This window comes from Ixodes scapularis, unplaced genomic scaffold (genome assembly GCF_016920785.2).
Source record: "Ixodes scapularis isolate PalLabHiFi unplaced genomic scaffold, ASM1692078v2 PGA_scaffold11__112_contigs__length_91849675, whole genome shotgun sequence".
Classification (NCBI taxonomy): Eukaryota; Metazoa; Arthropoda; class Arachnida; order Ixodida; family Ixodidae; genus Ixodes; species Ixodes scapularis.
The window spans coordinates 58,343,925-58,365,027 of record NW_024609837.1 but is presented as its reverse complement, the minus strand read 5'-3'; the positions used below and the strand labels follow the sequence as shown (position 1 = coordinate 58,365,027).

At 44.1% G+C, this 21,103-nt stretch overlaps 1 protein-coding gene across 1 annotated transcript in view; it reads right to left on the bottom strand.

Moving 5' to 3' along the window:
- Positions 1-15,310, bottom strand: part of LOC121835073 (peptidylglycine alpha-hydroxylating monooxygenase-like) — a 36,158-nt gene extending 20,848 nt beyond the window's left edge. The window contains exons 1-3 of the mRNA XM_042289009.1: positions 15,191-15,310; positions 11,505-11,562; positions 1,999-2,220 (exon numbers count right to left, since the gene is read on the bottom strand). Coding sequence (XP_042144943.1) covers positions 1,999-2,220; positions 11,505-11,562; positions 15,191-15,310 — 400 coding nt within the window. The remainder of the gene's footprint in view (positions 1-1,998; positions 2,221-11,504; positions 11,563-15,190) is intronic.
- Positions 15,311-21,103: the final 5,793 nt, after the last annotated feature.

Here is a 21,103-nt window from a genome sequence, read left to right as displayed (position 1 = left end):
CGAAAACACATTTATTTATATTTTAATTTAATACCTTCGTGGCATTAGGTAGCCCTAGTTTTGGGGATGTTTTACCATATTTAATTTACACTTGGTTCGCCTCACTTGCACTCTTCTTACGGTGTTTATTAATACTACAGAAAGGGCCAAATAGATGTAACCCAATTTAAATAAATCTCAAAAATCAATTTCGCATGCTCCGCTGCTGTAAGTTACCAGAAACATATGGCTAGGTAATTCATTTGTTTTGGGCAAATGTAAAAAAACAACAACAACAACAACAACACTTGTCATCATCAAAAGTTGCACTAAAAACCATAATTTTCGTGCCATATGCAGCTAGGTCTTTTCCGAAAATATGTAAAAAATTAGGTTTTTGTCGGTGTTTAGGACGTTTAATACAACACAATCAAAAACGAGAGAAAGGGAAAGAAGACTATACTGATTTTGTTCTTGTTCTCTATTTTTGTCCAGTGTAAGATGCCCAATAGCCAACGAGAACTTTTTTTTTTAATGTTTAGTCTAGAAAACAAAAAGAAGAAAAGACAAAGCAGCCATTGCTGCTACGACCATCAGACGACTCCACCGCAAAGCGGCACCGGCGCAGCCGCCAGCAGCCGTTTGGTGCAGTCCTCCAATCAGAGACCGGCACCGTGACGTCACTCCAACCTCTGCTCTAGGAGCAAACGTACTTGCTCGCCGTATAAACCTTTCCATCGCTTACCATTCCGGTGAAAAATGTCGCGTCACTGAGCTGTGTACGCATGCGCGGTGTCTGGTGTTCAGCTGAAGACAGCCACTGCATGAGCACGCTCAGAAAGACTCCCACAGCCCGGTGGACCAAGATGGCGGCGCGCAAAGGGCGAACATTGCAAAGTTTGTATTATCATAAACAGCTCTACTCTATACAGCTTCAGCTCTATCGGGCTTGTTGTACTGGGCGAGTGCCGTATTGCCCGAACACGAACCGCGGGTGGCTTTTGGCGCCGGGAGAGGGCAAGTGCAGTATAGGGATACCTGTTGAAACCACAAGGTGCAAGAGGGAGAATATTACCAAGCACCCATATTGTGAGACGATAAGAAAGTGCGCACGCCGAGATCAAGAGAGAAAGAGGAAGAAAGGGCTCGGCTGGAACGTGCACGAAGTTACGGAACGATGGCGTGGTCACCTTCTGAGCGCATTCATTTCCTTCTAGTGTTATTTACCTTTACTTTAGCAATTAAATGTTTAACTATCCGTTGTACGGTGTCGGCTCCCCTCTGCGAATGCAACAACACCCTCGCCCTTGAGTTCGGCCAATTGCGATTGCGCTGGGGGCCAATTCTGATTCCGTCGCCCGTTTCCTCGGCGCTCTAATTCTTTGCGCGAAAATCGGGCGGCCGGAGAGAGCGGCAGCTGTCCGACGGCGTAAACGCGCCCGTGAGAGAGAACATCGTCGGTTGTGTAGGCGCCGACGGTCTCATCGTAAACGCTGGGATGGAACGCATTCAACGTCAAGATCATGCCGTGCGTGAACGTGAAGCGGCACGTGTAGAAGAAGAACGTTACGGTATGAAGAATGGACACGCTGTTGCAACCGAGAAATTCGTGCAGCGCATCCGCGAGAACGTGGTTGGTGTCAGGGGCCCTAAACTCGTCATACACAAAGTTGAGGCCGAAGTTGACCGAGCGCACCGATGGGACAATCACCACGATGACATCGTGTTTGTGTCGCCAACGTCCAATCGGCGCGCTCTGCGAACTTTTGGCTCCAAGCTTGTCCTTGACGAGTTTAGGGCCCTAGCGTTCCTGTGTGTGATCGGGTGTGCCACACGTAAGTCACTGCGCGACGCAACGTCACCAAAACATTCCAGTCAATCAAGACGCAATGTCATCGAGATGTTGCACCAGCTGACGCTGTCCATTCGGATCCCGTCGCGTGATCGTCCGTGCAATTCATCTCGGTATTTCTTCCCATCCCCAGTTTGAACTTTGAAGTCAATGACACTCTCACTTACCTTCGGGTAGCTTCAGTGCTGGTGCATCTCTCGCCCAAGCATAGACGATACGTTGCCCCCTTTCGCATATGGAACGCTTTGGAAACGTACCACCAAAGGACTCCGTCTCCCCACAGTCCCAAACGACCCTCGGGCTATCCCACTCACGGTAGCCCGGTGTCGCGCACCCGTAGATGAGAACGTGGTGCGCGACGTGCATCGTTGCGTTGGGCTCGAATGACACTGCAAGTTTCAACGTGAATGAAAGCACAGGAGTGGCTAGCTATTAAAAGTGTGAAGATATAAATGACACAAATCGCTGTTGTCCGATATCGAAAGAAGATTGCTCCGGTCAATTGAATTACGGTCGCCGGCCCTTCGGCGGCCGATAGATGGCGTAAGTTGTGGCGGCGCGCGTGTGTCCCGAAATCTTGGGGTTGACTGACGAGGTGAGAACGGCAAGGCGTCTCTTTTGAACGCCCGAACTACAGTACGCGCTCGCTGACTTCCAAAGTGCTTTGTCTACGCGTGCATGCTCGAAGCTCTACGAGCCGCCAAAGCATCATCGAAGGTTGGATGCCCGAGCTGGAGGCGGGGCAAGTGGAGCTCTTCCCTGCCACTCTCATCCTGCCAGTGACAATAGGTAATGTCACCGATCCCTGGGAATGTAGCGCCGCCAGTTGCCGGCGCCTCATCAGGTGGCGATGCGAAGATGTACGCTTGTTTCGCCGTTGTGTGCATATCAAAAACTTTTGATATGCGAGAAATGTCTTCATAAAGCAATCTGTCATCAGATAATTTAGATCGCCTCACCATGAATGGAGAGGCCCAAGAAGAGACCGCCCATTCTACGAACCAAACCGGAGACCATACGGTGACCTTGGTGCTACCTTCCCAGGACCTGACTTTAACAGTGGGGAGATTGTCACTGACAGGAGCTCTTTCACATGATCGTTTTTTCATGCCGTCAAAGTTTAGCAGAATGCAATACGCAATATGCAGAAACAAAGTCGAGTAGGAAAATAAATAAGTACGATATTACCTAACAAAGGTTGTATTAATTATAATGTATGGGTAAAAAAAAAATTCTAGATGTCTTGAAAGCAAAAAAAGGAGAAAACAAGCGAGCGTCCTTATTGAAAAAAAATTACGACATATGACTGTTATATGATCTTATATGAGAACATATAAGATAATATTGGGACTTATATTCGTCATATATAATTTACCTAAGTTCTGATTTGTTTAATATACAAACCACATATGAAATTTCTCTTTTCAATAGGGATGTCCCATTGAAACATTGTAGCGAGTAAATTGAGGCCAAACAAGAAAGTCTATAAGTTGCACTCTAAAAAGAGTTTGTGCGTCAACTTTCGCGCACAACACTCGGGGTGCCAATCAGAGCAACTTACGGAGGCAGCTCAGCGAATGACGATGCAGAAACCTATGTTTAGACCAAAAAACGCAGACTGAGTTGTGACATTAAGCAATGCAAGCGTGACGTTTTGCATTGCTTAATGTCACAACTCAGACTGCGTTTTTTGGTCTAAACACATGTTTCGGCATCCTCATTCGCTGAGCTGCCTCCGTAAGTTGCGCTGATTGGCTCTCCGAGTGTTGTGAGTGAAAGTAGACGCTCATACTTTTTTTAAAGTGTGTCTTTTAAGTTATCTTTTTCATGAATATGCAAATATTGTTCCAATTTGGGAGACAATGAACTTCTATCCCAATTTGTCTATTGTTCTCCAGCACATATTCTCTAAACATTGTGCGCTGGCGTGTTTGCAACGTTTAAAGACCAGAATGTTATTATCATTGTGACAGCATACTTAAGCGAGAATTCGTAGTACGTATTAAGCATATTTCGGTGCACAATCATTACAACATGATTTAACAAGCCTATTGATAACGATCAAGTAAAGATGTGAAAAAAGTAAGTTAGTTCTACGGTCTTGAACTTTTCAATCGTGAATTTGAGACATCGTGATCATGAACACATTTGAGACATCGTAAACATCGGGAACATGAGCACAGATCAGGTTGGCACAAATGACTTGAAACACTAAAGAATAAAACACATAGGGACGCACACACACAGACAGGACAGTTCTCTCAATTAGCAACCGACGTTTATGATGCCTCCTCAATAGGTCAGCGCTTCTCTAACCCACCCTCAGAAAAAAAAAGGAAGAAACCCGCAAGAAAAAAAAAAAAGAGAAGATAACCGCATTGAAAAAAGAAAAAAAAAAAACCAAAAACCAAGGTACTCAAATTAAGATTAAAAGCATAAGAAAAAGAAAAAAATGAGATCCTTATCTCTCCTAGAAAAGGAATAATAATAAAACACCGCCAAAAAGAAAAAGAAAAGCTCAGAACCAGCTTGTGCTCACCGCCAGACTTGTACACGTTACTGAAAAATAGTAAGGAATTACATTTACAATTACTCAAGCCTAAATTGTAATTTCTTACAATTACAATTACCCTCCCATGAAAGTAAGTGACCGTTACCCCAAAAAGTAATCCGTTACTTTCGTGGCGTTACTTTTAACATTACTGTCCTCAAGTAAGAAACAAAGGGAAGAGGGTTATTCAAGTTCTTATTCTTGCCACCTGTTCTATTTAATAACCTTGAGTATTTTGAGCAACAGCTGGCTCTCGAATGTCTCGTCAACATTTTGCATTCTCTTACTCAATATTTCGACTGCTACGCTGAACACTATTTGAGCTGAGGCACTTGATGGGAGTGCTATATTGTTCCTCACGAATGCTTCATGCTCTGCATTGAGATTTTTCTGCGAAGCAAGGGAAGTACTATTTACCTCAAATGTAGAGCGAAGCTTCGTCGTTGCAGCCGTTGTCTGATGTTCGAGAGTTTTAGTAGATCCTTCCGATACCTCCGATAACCGCGATAACGGTACCCGATAACGATATGATGCATACGCAAAAACGGCGGCGAAGTATCGGATATTGTTATCGGAGTCATCGAACCGATCTACTAAAATTCACCATTATATAAATCGCGAAGCTGTAGAAGTCATCAATAGCAAAACATAGTTGTAACACTAAGGGGATAATTAAATAATAAATGAGATTCGGCTCGATATTCTTCTTCCTTTGCTTCTGAACAGTTCGAGCCTCACTTGAGACGTAGGTGGATAAAAAAAAGTTTCCAGTATATAAATATAAGTAATAAAAGAACAAGTAGGACACTCATAACAACAATTAATTAGAACGTCGGTTAAAACAGGGAAATGTAAACGCACGTTCGCCGTGTGTTTGGTGCCGTTCAGAAACGCACGCAGCACAATCCGACTGCAGTTCACTCCGGTGTTCGCCAGATAGACGTCCACTGATGCCAAGAGCAGCAAAGTGTAGAGTACTAAGTAAGCCGCGCTATGGCCGCACCCACGAATTTTATTCTCTCTTTAAGCCCAGAATATCAAGTCTACGTCAGCCACCGTTATGTTTTATTTGTAAAAATATCTACTTGAGATAAGATGCGTCCTGCTGGGGCAAAACAGGAAGATAAAGAAAGGAAGACTATTACCATTTTCTAAATGCTCGCGAAAGAGCTGACACACAAAAAGGGTAGGGTAGACGGAGCGTTGTCTCCTGTTGGGACATTGTGAAAATTGTCGTAGTCATTATATCCGAGAAGGACATTGTTAATTCTTTTCAGTGCACTTACCGCCTCAAGCTTCTCGAAGAGGCGCACAATCACTTGGTGTCCACCTCTCCCCGTCTTCGATCGCAAAGAAAAAAACAAAAAAACAAAGGGACTAAAATAAGGCGGAAATAACTGCCCCCCCCTTTTTTTTTTTCGTGAATTGTTTATTTAGATTTTTTGACAATGATGTTCGGGTCTAAAAAAATGACAGATCCTTGGTGTTGCAAAAAAAGGCTTTCCGAAACTGAAGAGTGCCAAGCCTCCCTTTGCGCTGGTCGATTCGCGTGACAGTGTCACTGCGCTCAACTTTACAAAAATGAAAAAAAAAAAACTTTATTTAGAATGGGGGCGGGAGGGGGGGGGGGGGTCATTCTGACAAAAAATTAACGGATTACAAGGAATCCGTTACGTCAAAAATGTAAGGGAATTACTTTAAAATTACTCTAGAAAATATGTAATTATTCCGTTACAAAATTACTGATAAATGTAAGGAATTACATGTAATTTCGTTACTTGTAACGGATTACGTACAAGTCTGCTCACCGCTCGAACTCCTCTTTCAGAAACTCAACCTCTGCCTTGGTTAACCTAAGGCAGGGTGAGGCATAGTTCAAATCATTCCCGGCAATAGGCCCCTTTCAAAAAATCTGGCAACAGCGAAAATCCGCTGAACGAGTCCAACAACATTAGGCGGCCGGCGCCATTGGGAAGGACTCCGTTGCGGCCGGCATAGTTGTTTTGACTGTAGCGTTCTTGTTTCGTCTATCCCGTCGCCTCTGTATGGCTGCAGGTAGCGTTCTCCCGATCACGGGTTGGGTAAACGACCTTTCCCAGCTCCCAGCCGTTAAAGATGATGAGGTATATCGCTTCTTCAAGAACCTATCGAACTCGGAACGACAATCAGACCGAAGTTACAACTTCCTTGTTGAGGGGTTCGTGGTCGCCGCATCTATAAAGGCCAACTACGCAAGAAAAAGGCAATTACTAAGATCTTTGTAGTTACGACATCAAACATGTGTTAGTATGCATCAGAAAATGATAGCAACCGATTATAATTTACGGGCTGTAGTTAGAAGTCGCCAGTACTCTCCGGATATGCGACGAAGCAGGCGCAGGGGTCCCGCTTCGCTCTCGCTCGCACAGTCGCGCGACGAAGCGCACCGCATAAAAGCGACGAGCGAGTGACCAAGGCGATGAGCGTCGTTTACTAGAAATCCCAAACCAAGCGACGCGACAAACGATAGTGAAACATTTTCGTCGCTCGTAACCGACTTTCGTCGCTTGTGCCGTTGCTCGACTCGTCGCTCGTCAAATCGAGCGACGAGTTTTTACTGGGAATTAAGACTTAAAATTTCAATGCGCAAATTCAACCAGTAAAGAACGTATTCGACGCAAGTTCCTACTTGATACGTCGAGTCCCTTTTTCTTGAAGGGGATTTTAGAGTTGAAATGTAGAGCAGTAAATTTCGCAGTGAAGCAGAAGTTGCAAGCAAGCGCGTCGCTTTGCCTAAAGCACGCGCTGCACATTTGTCTGGGCTACAGGCAGGTTAAAGCGTCACGTCGTATGGCTTCATGCGTACCTAACATATAATTTACACGCGCAAGTTTGAAGCACCGCGAGCTCGTGCAAACTTGAAGCTAGGCGCTCGCGAAGCTGTCACGTCCACAAGCGATACCACGAGCAACATTATATTTGTATTTGACGCTTTGATTTCTTCAAACTAGCTAAAACTTGAAAACTCTACCACCAAACGCAACAAAGTGAGATTAAAAACACCTGACTCAAACACCCAAGGAGCGTAGCGTGGGAACGGTTCGTGTTCCGTTTTTGCACTTCAGCAGGGAAACGTTTGCGCGGCTACGCCGCCGTCAACCGATAACGAGTACATTTACGAATACGTACCTTAATGCCAGACTTGTCCAGATACCCTCTCTGCTTACAGAGGGGTATGCAGCAGTACGTTGGCATCGTGGGCAGGAATTGAATAGCGTCTACGGCCAACGCAGCGTATGCAGCAGCGTGCACTATCCTGCAGCATGGCGGCTGCCACTAGTTGCTGTTGCATACGACAGGTGGCGCTTTTTTCTCTGATGGGTCTATTCTAAAGGACTCAAGAGAGGTCTATTCACATGATGCATCTTCTTGGCGAATCTTGTGTCGCGAAACTAGGTTACGGGAAACAGATTCCCCGTCTGAACGCGACCGAGAAAGTGGCGCGCCTCCGAAAAAAGTGGCGCGTGTTTTTTGCTTCTGGAGCAATTTTTCGCTGAAACCTCACCGACGCCCGTCAATCACCCGAAGGAGAAACGCGGACGCTGCCAATGGCCGCTCGACTTCGCTATGACGTCTGACCTTCGAGGAGAAGCGAGCTTTTGAAGGAGTCTGATTTTCGGCCAATTCCGTATCCGAGCCGAAGCCGAAAGAAAACAAACAAACATGCACTCTAAAAAAGTCTGTGCGTCTACTTTCACGCACAACACTCCGAGAACCAATGAGCGCAGCTCTCGGAGGTAGCTCAGCGAATGACGATGCCGAAACATCTGTTTAGACCAAAAAACGCAGACTGAGTTGTGGCATTAACCAATGCAAGCGAGAAGTTTTGAATTGCTTAATGTCACAACTCAGTCTGCGTTTTTTGGTCTAAACATATGTTTCGGCATCATCATTCGCTGAGCTGCCTCCGTGAGTTGCGCTGATTGGCCCTCCGAGTGTTGTGCATGAAAGTAGACGCACAGACATTTTTTACAGTGTGGCGAGCGACAAGGCGGAGAAGCGGTGCGTACGGGCGACGAGTTTTGGTCCTACTCGGTTGCAGGTGTGTGAACGGCGCCTACAGTACGGATTGGGGGCGCGGTGCAGACTCGTCAACAGTCGCGGCGGGTGCAAGCACTATATATAGACATGATGACTGGGGATAACGTTCTTTATTAGCGGTGCAAAAATGCCCGAAATTCTTCGAGATCATGTCGCGGTTTTTCCCGGGTTTGGCAGGACTAGTAAACACAGTGAGCCGAATCAGACGAAATTCTTTGAGTGGCATTAATGAAACAGGCTGTCTCTTCACACTGTGCGTACTTCATATCATTTTGATGCGTATTCCCGGTGCAGACGACAAGGTTTGGCGAAATTCTCGTGAGTCAATACGTCACAAGTTTCGCGCGTCAAACTCTACGTGTGAACAGGCCGATTTCGCGAAATCTTGGTTTCGCTAAACTGTGGCGCGTTGAAAAGATGCATCGTGTGAATAAGCCTTAAGTTCTCTCCCTAGTCTGTCTTCCCGTCAGTCATCGGGGCAAAATTTTTGCCATTGGCATGATAAACGGTACAGTCTATCGTTCCACCAAGCCTGACGGGAGTGTGTTCCTTCTACCCTGAGAAAATCTGCCTACTCTGTCCAATTGCATAACGAGCAGCGCGCGATCGATTCCATCGACAGTAATGACTTTGGAGCACCGAGCTTTTCGCACACGAACGCCTAAGTGGCACGAGGCACCTCATCGCGACGATTGGCTTGGCGTGAATTGTGGATTTGGTGTTGATTAGGGTGCCTCAATGTCCTTGTGTTTAGGGTGATGCCACCCTTTGTAGTACCCGATGCCGACAGCACGCGTTCACAGGTAAAATACAAAGAAATCGACGAAAACAAAATGTCGCCATAGCACAGTCAGCGCCACAAACGCGTGCAGAGACACGCTCTTTCACGCGCTTCTGAACAAAAAAGAAAAATAAAAGTGTGGGATAAAATAACCACATGTCTCCACCCTAAGCAGAGCGCACACGAAGGCACCCTAGTGTTGACCGCTGCCAAAGCTACAATACCCTTTTGACCCACAGTGCCACGTGAATCGGGGGACCACCATCGGCTCCTATCAAGAAGAAAAATGAATGAAGCAGATCAATTAAACCAGCCATGATAGCCAAAGACATGGTGAAGCGATTTGGGGTCCCGTGGGACTTGCCCGAAGGACTTACGGGGGCAAGGAGGCACCAGAGGACAAACAAAAACAATATGTGATGGTCCGGAAGGAACTGAGTCTCTTCAAAGTTAGCCTCGTCATAGGTATATGAGTTCAACCTGTTCAACCATATGACTGTATCCTCATAAGATGTCATTAGATTAGTATTTTTCTGTTGTCGTTGCTGAAACGATGCACCATTGGAACACCAGAACAAGGCGCCTGTTCAGCAAGTCATCACTAACATGTCGACAGTCCTGTAACAAAAGATCCAGGACTCCCAAAAAGCTCTGAAGCGCCTGGGTGTTGAGGATGTTTAATCTTCATCAGCCGAAGTACTTAATTCTGCCCTACAAGCTTTCAACTGCAAAATAAGAGTAAGAAAGACTAACATCTGACTTTGTTTTGTGCATCTATATGACAATTTACTGTTTGTAAGTGGTACAACTAGCAAGTGGTTCCACAAGTGCTACAACTTGCAAGTGGTTTATTAAACAGGTACCATTGGCAAGTCGTACCAGTAGCAATGGTACCACTAGCAAGTGGTACCACCTGCTACTGGTACCACTTGCTAGTGGTGCCTCTTCAATAAACCACTTGAAAGTGGTACCACTTGCAAAAATTTTCATTTGGGACGTTTCACCTCGAAGAAGTGTTCACGGAGGCGTGTGTTGACGCACCTAACGGTCTGTCCGAAGCACCTATACCCGCAGATAGAAGGAATACGGTACACCACCTTCTCGTCGCAGGGGACAAATGGGTTGGCATGCTGGATGGAGCAGACTTTGGGGGTACTGCTGTCATTGACCTTTGGAAAGTTATTTTAGGCGTGTCTTGCTCGAGAAAACAACGGAAGTACCATACCGCGCTGCGATGGTCTTCAAGTGGTGAAAGGTGTTATGGACGTAGGGTATAGTAACTACCTGAGAAGTCCTCCTTATGAGAGACCGAGAGCTCGCGACACCTAAAATTAGGAGAATAAGTGTGGTCGAAAGATTTTTAGGTACCCAGCTTTGAGGAGGCGTTCTCGCTGTGTTGATAAGCTGCTTCTACAAGGTGGACACGGGACTTAGCACGGCAGGAGAGAAAGAGGGACCGGACAATACCATGCTTAACCATTTTAGAGTGCGAACTACAGAAAGGCAGTACTGGTTTTTTAGAACGTTGTCGGAAAGCCCAACATAAACCAGAAGGTAGAGGATTTGTGTTGACGCACCTACTGGTCTGTCCGACGTATACGTCGGACAGACCGGTAGGTGCGTCAACACTCGCCTCCGTGAGCACTTCCTCGAGGTGACACATGCGTCTAGTGACTCTCTTCATCTCATTGTCGAGCACAACCGCATTTGTTCGAATTGTGAGCCGGACTTCCATGCTCCGCGAGTCATCGGGAGACACAAAGATAGACTAGGATGAGAAATTATTGAGTTCTTTAGAATTGCCGGGGATGATTTCAACTATGCCTCATTCTGCCTCAGGTTAACCAAGGCAGAAGTTGAGTTTCTGAAAGAGGAGTTGGAGCGATGAGCACAAGCTGGTTCTGCGCTTTTTTTTTCTTTTCCGGCCGTGTTTCATTCTCCTTTTTCTAAGGGAGATAAGAATCTCCTTTTTTTCTTTTTTCTTTTGCTTTTAATTTTAATTTGAGTATCTTTTTTTTTGTTTTTCGTTTATTTTTTTCAACGGGGTTATCTTCTCTGTTTTTCCGGGTTTCTTCCTCTTTTATCCGAGGGTGGGTTAGAGAAGCGCTGACCCATCGAAGAGGCATCATAAATGTCGGTTGCTAATTGAAAGAACTGTCCTGTCTGTGTGTGTCCGTACCTATGTGTTTTATTCTTTCGTGTTTGGAGATATCGTGCTTCCCTAGAAATGGTAAATTGCAGGTGTTGTTTGAAGAGTTTACCAATATACTTATGCTGATTTGGTGCAAAGTGGAAGGCAGTGCACAAATATGTTTCGTTCTGTAAAAAAAAAACAATAAAAATTAAATCGTAATTTAAGCATCACATAGCGACGCAGCTAGTCAATAACAGTTCATACAATAAAGTGTTCATGGTTGCTTTAGCTTTTAACCGTAATATCGTGTGTCTAAAAGATGCTAAAATTTGCTTAATTACTCGTACTGGATCTTTAAATTGAAGTGCTGATACGAGATTTTGAAATAAACGCGTAAAACCAGAAAAAATAGATTGTATATGCAATATTTTACGATCACCTAATCTTCGCATCCTGCCCTTCAAAAACACCTGCAACAATCAGCAGATAATCCTAAGACGATAACTTTTTTCTGCTTCCATTTGTTCTTGTAACACGGATGACAGCTATTCAAGAATAGTTGTAAGGCGCTGAAGTTTGTACGCCCAATAAGAAATGCTGTGTCATTCGAAGTATTGTTAACAAAATTGAACTGTGGAAAATTTCTTACATAGTAGTTTCAGCCTGTATTTGGGTATAAAGATAAACACCCAACCCAACATAAACGAATGCTAAAGATTTGTAAGCTGATTAAGACAGGTTTAACACCTAAATATATAAACTGTATAGCCAACATCCTAATTCTACAAAGGCCGAAGCATATCGGTCCTACATCAGAGTTTTACACTTTTTTTTGCGTCTTTTGTGCTCGACATATTATTTATAACATCACCAGCCTTGTGTCTTTGGTGCTAGGTCAGATATCTGGAATTTCATTCTAATTGCACAAACTCCCCTTTTCCCATCCCCTCACAGTAAATCATTTTTCAATTACGTTTCAAAACAATTACAGTGAGTATGCACCTGACCCTTACGAGTTCAATTCTCAAAATTACAAAAGCGGTGTTCACAACTATTGGAAAGCCGATAGAGATACAACTGAATCGGTAATAGAAGTCACGCTTCAGAACACAAACATAATTAGTAACATTTTGAAGCAACCCAAAATTGAGGTATACGAAAGTAGACACAGACACACGAGAAGGAGAATGTCTCAAAATCACAGTTTTGAGAAGTAAAGGAGTGAGCCACTGTTCCCTCGAATTAAACGTAATTTTTTTTCTCGTCTCGAAATGATACCCTCTCACAACCTTTTAATCTTAACGTGTACCGTAACCTACACGTAGTCGTCAAGTTATGGCTTTTCAATTATGTATATACATTCAACTTCTACTAAGACAATATAAGTACGAACTATAGTCGGTGACAGGTTAAGATTTCGGAAGAAACTCCTCCCATCTCTTTCCACTTTAGCAGGGCGAACGTCGGAGAGGAGGTGACCCCTTCTCCAGCCTAATAATAATAATAATAGTAGTAATAGTAATAGTAGTAATCTTTAATAACTAATTTTTAGAGTCAGGATCAAGCTCCAGGTCTTGTCAAAGCCTCAAGGGCTTGTGGGACTAGACCGAGCAGTTGCAGCAAGCTTATTGAAAATGTTCACATTGTCACGTACACGCACTCACACACACACACGTACAAACACGAATCACACACCGATGACATCTTCTGCTCCAGGAGCAAGTTCACATTTCTGTCGGTCTTGAAAAAGTGCAGGAAAACACGTAGTCTCATCAGAAAATAAACGCACACATACGCAATAATAATAATAATAATAATAATAATAATAATAATCAATCAATCAATCAATCAATCAATCAATCAATGTTTTTATTCGTGCCCGGGAACAACCTTGCGGTCTTGAATAATAATAATAATAATAATAATAATAATATTTATTTAATGTACCCAAAAACAACCACGCGGGTCGTCACATTGGCGCACACAAGATAGAAAGAAGAAACACAGCACGCGCACAGCTTCAAATGTACAAATTAGCATGACTACAAATAGGTTGCACACTTCACACAATATGAAATACAGTTTTAACTTTAAACCAGACTTGCCAAGTTCCGGCGAAAAACTGAAAGATCTGTGAAAATGTCCAAGCTAGAGGATGCGATTTTATTAAATGAAATTTGCATACGGGACGGTGGTGAGAGTTTAGACATGTATTCAACGTAAAATACAGTAAAATTTCTGGTAACGCGACAAGGAACATTAAAATCGACAGAATTCAGAAGTAGGCTAGCATCAGTTCAACCATTTACCACCCTGCACAAAAAAATCAGATCATTCTCGAATCTTCTATTTGACAAAGACCTAAGTAAAAACAATATTAAGACATTCAGAATCATAATAAAAGCGACGCTGAAAGTGTCTATCATATGAAATGCGTATCATTCTTTTTTGCACTGATTCAATGCTTAAAGACTGTGTACGTGTTAGAGAATTACAATCAACACAAGCAAATTCAAGCCGTGAACGAACTAAACCACAAAATAAACGAATAATACAAGCAGGTCGTTTGAACTTTTGAGTTATACGAGATATAATACCAAGAGTCTTCACCGCACGACCACTAATAAAACAAACATGAGCATTGAATGACAGCGCGCCATCGAGGCACACACCGAGATCTTTCTTTACAGTCACGCGTTCGATTGGAGTTCCTCCCAAACAGTAAGTAAAATGTATAACAGTGTATCGTCTGCTCAAAGAAAGAACCTTAGTTTGAGTAGGATTTAGGAGCAAATTATTCGCCAAAGACCATTGCAGTATCTTATTCACTTCGTGCTGAAGAACATTACAATCAAGAGGAGTAGCAACGCGCATAAAAATCTTAATATCATCCGCAAAGAGTAGAAGCTCAGCTTTTTTTACACATGAGGTTATGTCATTAACGAATATCAGAAACAAAAGAGGCCCAAGAATAGACCCCTGGGGGACACCTGAAGTTGAGTAAAATAGTTTAGAAGGGACACTAGAAATTCGAACATGATTCGTACGACATGACAAGTAGCTTTGAAACCAGCGAAGGTGTTCAGAACAAGAACCGTATATCGATAATTTGTGGATCAATAGCTCATGATCAACTTTATCGGGTGCACATGTTCGTTTCAACTGACCGTCCCGTAATGAACCCGTGCTGCGAAGTCGTTATCGTTAATTTTTAATGAAAGTAATGAGTTAATCGTTTATGAATAACTTTCTCAAACACCTTAGAAAATTAAGCCGTACAACAAAGAAACCGGTCGATAATTACTGACAACCAATGAATTGCCCCCCTCCCCCCCCCCCCCTTTAATATTGGCACGGCAACCGCTTTCTTCCCTAACGATGGGAACAAACCAGAGTGAAGTGACAAGTTGAAAAAGGTGTTTTAAAATCGGGGCAAACAAGTCACCACAAGCTCTGATTATAAAACTCGGAATACAATCTACTGCAGTAGATAACTTTGGTTTAAGGTTTCTGATACCTTCGTCAATTTCATCTGTATCTACTCTAAAGCCCGATAAAATATCCTGGCAGTTTACTTCCATGTAAATGGGCTTCGCTCTGCTAAAGTGGGAAGAGGTGGGAGGAGCTTCCCCTCAACTCCTAACCTGTCACCAACGATAGTTCAAAGAAGTGCATGGGGCACAGTCAGAGAACAGACAGATAAGTAGGTGACACCAACACCTGAACTAACATGTCAAAACATCGTAACATATGTAGCACACAATCCACAAAAATAAGCAAAAAGAAAATCAATATTTTCAGGATGACAATTACCTGCATCGGCTGTACACCAGGCATCGACAGTGGAAACTGAGCGGCTGCCGAAACGAATGAAATATTTCCCACGAAAGCAACGGCGGTAATCATCGAGATAACACAAAAGTGGGACTTCATTCTGCAAACGGTGAACAGCAACTGGACCATCGATGTACGGCCACGTGTCACGGAGAGCTGCGAGTTTGGCAGGATATGTCTCAACAGCCTATTTTTTTTATATTCCGGCATTTTTAGATAGTTTATTTAGTTTATTCAACCATACACGAACAGTGCGGTGGAACGTACGAGCTCGCCGGACGAATCCACCACCTCCCCTGCATCACCTTACCAAGCTCTCTGCGCCCGGGTACGGGTGAGGGCCAGATCACGTGGCGGAATAGAGGCGTGTGACTGGCTCAGGGATAACGTAGTTTCTACTGCATCGCCAGCTTAGGGGTGAAAGGGTAAAAGAAAAAAAGACATTACGTGGAAACACAGCATGCCTGAAAGTTGTGTCAATGTGCTTTGGACGTTCTGAAAACATGTACTTTGCCTTGCGTCTGAGCGAGTAGTATGGTGATAGAGGACATTGCACTAGAGAAAATGGAAAGAGCAACTGCCTCCCTCCTCTAACCCCGGTGCGTCGTCTGCTGCGTCATTGAGCGGTACCTAACATACGCGGCTAGCTTGCAAACACATTTTAAAATCTAGTCATTTCAACAATTACCGGCGCAAATGCACCTGTGCGGGTTATCGTACAGTGTTATACACGATAAAATGATTAACTGAACAAAATCTTGCTGTCCCCTGACGTGCAATAAGAAATAAATAAGAAAATGAGGACAACTTTGTAAACAGCAGTTCGGTAAGACTGTCGTTTCCGGCGATTAGTAGAGGCAGCTGCAGTAGCTTTTCACTTGATGGAGTTACTGACTTAAGCCTCTATTATATTCCTAACGAGCGCGTTGATAAGATGTACTAGATAACAGAGAGAGGACGAAACACCAGACGAGTACATTCTTTCAACTCACAATAAAGTTTATTCCATGGAGTGCGAACGCACGTTCCTCTGCGCAGAGTTAGGAAAAGGGGGAAAGGGCAGAGGCAAAAGGGGGAAGTAAGAGGAAGGAAGGGCGGGTGGGAGAGGCCGCTGGGTGCGTGGACCCGTCGGGGTCGGGCCGCTCACCGAGGTCGTCTAATCACCCCGGATAGCTCTTGGCTCAGATAATCTATCTCTCTATCGGAGAGGGCTAGCGAGGGGGAAGAGACATTGACTCCGGAGTTTTTTATCGCAAAAGATTCGATAACTTCCCTGCCGAATTTCTGGGGATGGCGCCCGAGCACACGTGTTTTTTTTAACCTTGGCTCACATCCTCCGCATGTGCGGCGATGTGCTGCAATCGGGTGCACCGTTTCCTCGCTGGGATCGGCGACCTCTCGGAAGTGCTCCCTCAGGCGGTCATTTAGGCACCGCCCCGTTTGCCCCATATATTCTCCCCCGCAAGAGAAAGGAATGGAATAGATTCCCTCTCTCCGGCAAGGGACGAACTGCTTTTCATGTTTCTTGGGACAGGGATTTGGAGGGGAAGGATTATTGACCTGACGGCACATCTGCTTCAGTTTGAATTTGCACTTGAAGACGACTCCCCACGTCGAAACGTGAGGCCAGCGCCTTGAGGCGATGTGAAGTGACCTCGCGCGGGAAATTCAAGCAACCCACAATGCTCACGTGAAACGTGATATTACGCGTAAAATGAAATTACTTAAAAAAAAGAACATGACATGTAATGCAAATTAAAGGTCGCCGTATGTATCGAACGATTTCACTTTATAAAAAAAATTATTCGCCTTAAAAGTCTGAAAAATTTAGGCAAGATTCGAGCCCATGACCCTTCGGCTGCATGCCAGACACGCTACAGACTAGGCTTTTTTTCTCTTCTTTTAGAGCGCAGCTCTTAGACCCCCGTTTCCGGCTTGAGTGGCGTCGCCATCGCCGTTGGCGTAACCGCGCGGTGCACTGTGGGAAATGTTCCATAATGCAACGCGCGGGACCCTCCTGACGTCACTCGTGACGTCACGTGCGACGTCACGAGGGTCCCGCGCGGTGCATTATGGGACATTTCCCATGATGCAACGCGCGGGGAGGAGGAGGAGGAGGAAGGAGGAAGGGAAGAGAACGAGAGGGAGTGGAGGAGAGGAGGGGAGAGAAGGAGGACGAGGGGCTTGGAGGAAGGAAAGGTGGACGAGGGGAGAGGAGGAGGGAGAAGAGGAGAAGGGAAAAGGGGAGGAGGAGGACGAGGAGGAGGAAGAAGGGAGGAGGGGAGGGGGAGTAGCAGAGAGGATGAGGAGGGAGAGGAGGGGTATACCCTCCCTTCAGTACCCTTCCCTCCTCCTTCTCAAGAACTGCGCTCTAATTCGGCATTACAGGGTGTTGTAAACGTCTTTCATTTTTTTCATTTTTTAATTTTTTTTCTTTCGTTTTTTTCCGCTACCGGCTAGGCCACGCAAAGAACTTTTTTTCTTCTTTATTACTATATTTTGACAGTGAACAAAGATCCACAATGCACGATACATTTTCACTTGAGCATTTAAACTGATATATTGAGTAAAGACGACGTTAGTGAAGATAACGATAAAACCCCGCCTGCAAGGTTTTGAGAGGTGGTGAGAATCGTTCAAACTCTCTGATCATCGACAGCTTAAAAAAGGCCGGCAACCACTCTAGTTCCGGACGCATTTTCGGGTACACAGCTCCTATCAAGTTCACATTTTCAATGAAATAATCCCGTACTGGAAGAGCATCAAGATCCGCCATGACGAACTGCCATCCTACATCTCCAGTTAGCATGCAGGCCCAGTAGAAATACGAGGTCACACGGGAAAGGCGTCCCCTCCACATTCAAGAAACGTATTCTACGAGCTGTGAGTGGTAGGTCGTTTTCGAGGGTGCGTTCCCTATTGAAAATTCTCATTTGTATGAGAAATTTCTGTGTCCAATAAACACATATGAATCATACAAGATATATAAGAACATATAAGAACCGTATAAGAACCATATAAGAACTATATAAGAACTATACAAGATATATGAGAACATACAAACACCATATAAGAAACTAGGGGGAAGTTTCTTATAAGTTTCTTATGGGTTTCTTATATATCTTATATAATTCTTACATAGTGCTCAAATAATTCTTATACGCTTCTTATATGTTTTTATATGTTCTTATATATCTTGTATGATTCATATGTGTTTAGTGGACACAAGAAATCTCTCATACAAATAATTTTTTTTACTAGGGTTGGAGCACATCTCCGAACAGGATAGCATCCCAGCAGTCCAGGAACACGTTCTCCACGGTCTCGGGTCTCTTGCACGCAAAACAATCCTCGCCCCATGGTACAAACATGCCCTTTTTCGCTAAGCATGTCTTTACTGGCAGCGTGTTGGTGTGAAGTTTAAAATAAATTTTTTTTCACAGATCCGGGAACGCCTGCACGACTTGGGAACGAGCGGGATTTTATATGTTTACATGTTTCGCTGTGCTCCCCCCCCCCCCCCCCACCCACACACACACTCTTATTTAGGTCTAAACATAATTTCACATTTGCCGAGCTCTCTGTATACCCTCTCCTTCAAGTGCTTGGCGGGAAAACTACACGCAGCCATCGCTCCGATCTCTTCTATGCATGATTTGTTTATCCGGGGAGGGAAAACGCATAAACACAACCCGAGCCATGACGGAGCACTTTCTTTTTTTGGCGCTGATTCGTCGGCTCCGTCGGATTGTTAGCGTCGGCTGCGGTCGCACTTTATGTTGAACGGGCTGTATGCGGAGGGCAAGTTCGTCTGCTTCTTTTGCACAGCGGTTGTGGTGACGTCACAACGTCGAGCTCTGATTGGCTCTGATTGAAAGGGTAGTGGGTAGACCTCAATGCTAGCTGCCTTGAGGTCTACCCCCTATCCTTCCAATCGGAGCCAATCACAGCTCGGCATTCTGATGACACCGCAACACCTGCGCTAAAAGCAGACGAACTTGCCCTCTGAATAGGGCGTATCAATCGTGAGTGCTGGCATCTTCGTCGATGGCGGGCGTGACGTGGTCTTTGAGCATCGGATTTGTTCTCCAGTAGTAAGTCGGGGACACTTCGGAGTAGCACGAACTTTCTTCTAGAATCTAGTATCCGTCTGAGTAGTACATCACATAGAAGTCGCACATCTCATCTTCCGATGTGGGGCTGTAGAGGAAAATATTGAGATCGCAATATAGACCTTATTGAAACCCTTTTAACACATGCGTAGTAGATCTAAAAAAAAAAAAAAAGCTTCGGTGTCTGACAAGAAATTGGTGTTTATCGGGCCTTGGTAGCTTGGGGATTTTTTTAGTAGATGCAAACTCCAGTTTGGTATTGTTCGGTTTTCCCGACTTTGCTTAAAACCGCCTGGGGGGTTAATTTTCAAGGTTTATCGACATATAACGAAAATACGGAACCCTAGCTATAACTAGGGTTCGTTGTTTTCGGAGTTTATATTTTGTAAAATTCAGAGGCTGCCTTTCGGAGTTTTTTTTTTTTTTTTCGCTGGAATTTCGGGGTTTATGGGAATTTATTTTTGTTAGATAGTAAAATTCTTAAAAATTCGGAGTATAATTTTTCTCTGTTCCAGTTTTTCAACCCTCAATATAAAAATAGATGTTCGGACAGAAACGTGCCCTATGTTTTTGAAACCTCACCGGTGTGAAAGTATATTTCTGCAGCTGCATTTGATATTGGTCACCTTGCGATTGACAGTACTAACTGCCCCACGACAAATCTTGCAAACAAGTGTTGCTTCAATAAACGTCGGTACTTTGAAAGAGCCAAACTCCTGGAGGTAGTCGTCCGGTAGTCACCTCCTTTCCACTTTTTTTCTCTCTCGGCATTTCGGGCGCGTGGAGGAGAGGTGGATCGGCTTGGCCATTACGCTGAGGTGGAGGGAGTGAATGACCATCTTGTTGAGGTGGAAAGAGCGTATGACCTTTCCGTGACGTCGTGGACTTAGTGCGAAGAATTTCAAATAAATCTCTCGCCGTCAATGTTCCTCTCAATTTTTTTAGAGTATTATTTATTTTTTGGCACGCGCGTCCCAACCAGGCTGATTAAGAAAAAAAACTTTTTAAGCGGTTCTTTAAGAACCTGTTTTTATGGCACAAATTCAACGTACCCACCCTAAATACACAAAAAAAAACTCTTTGCAATCGCGCATGGCCTTTTTCGTCTTAAAAACTCGACCAAACACCGTGACACGTTTTAGATACCTCAGAAAAAGGGGCGTGTTGTGGTGTTTGATCGCGTTTTAAAGGGAGATAGAGACCACGCACGATAGTAGTTTTCGGGTTTCTGTTGTATTTAGGGTGCGTAGATTGAGTTTGTACCATAAAAAGAAAACCTCTAAATTAACTTTAACGCCTCTTTTAAGTTAATTTCTTCTTTAAAAATGCATGTTGACAAAATTGTTGCAAAATGATATAACATCAAAAATTGTAAGATTGCATAATGATTGTTTCAATGAAAAGTAACAAAGCGGGCTAGCTGGTATACGATTGTGGTGGAAGCCCAAATCTTGGGGAAATAACTAAACAGATGGACATACATAAATTTAAGAAGCAGCTGAGTGTTGAAGGGGATATATACACGGGCTCATATAGCCACGATGCATCAAGGCAGCCCCCCAAGTAAGAAACCTAACCCTACATATTATTTTAGTCTCTGGAGTTTCTTGAAAGGAGCGGAAAAAGTTTAGCCATTTCGAAGAGCTTGTTTTACTCAGTTTTTGTTGAACAATCATAAGGTAGAATAACAATGTAACACCTGTAACTGTGGCAGGGAAAAACCCCCAAAAAACTTTAGGTGTGAAAAAAACGACAACAGTAGGAGAACATCTATACTGTC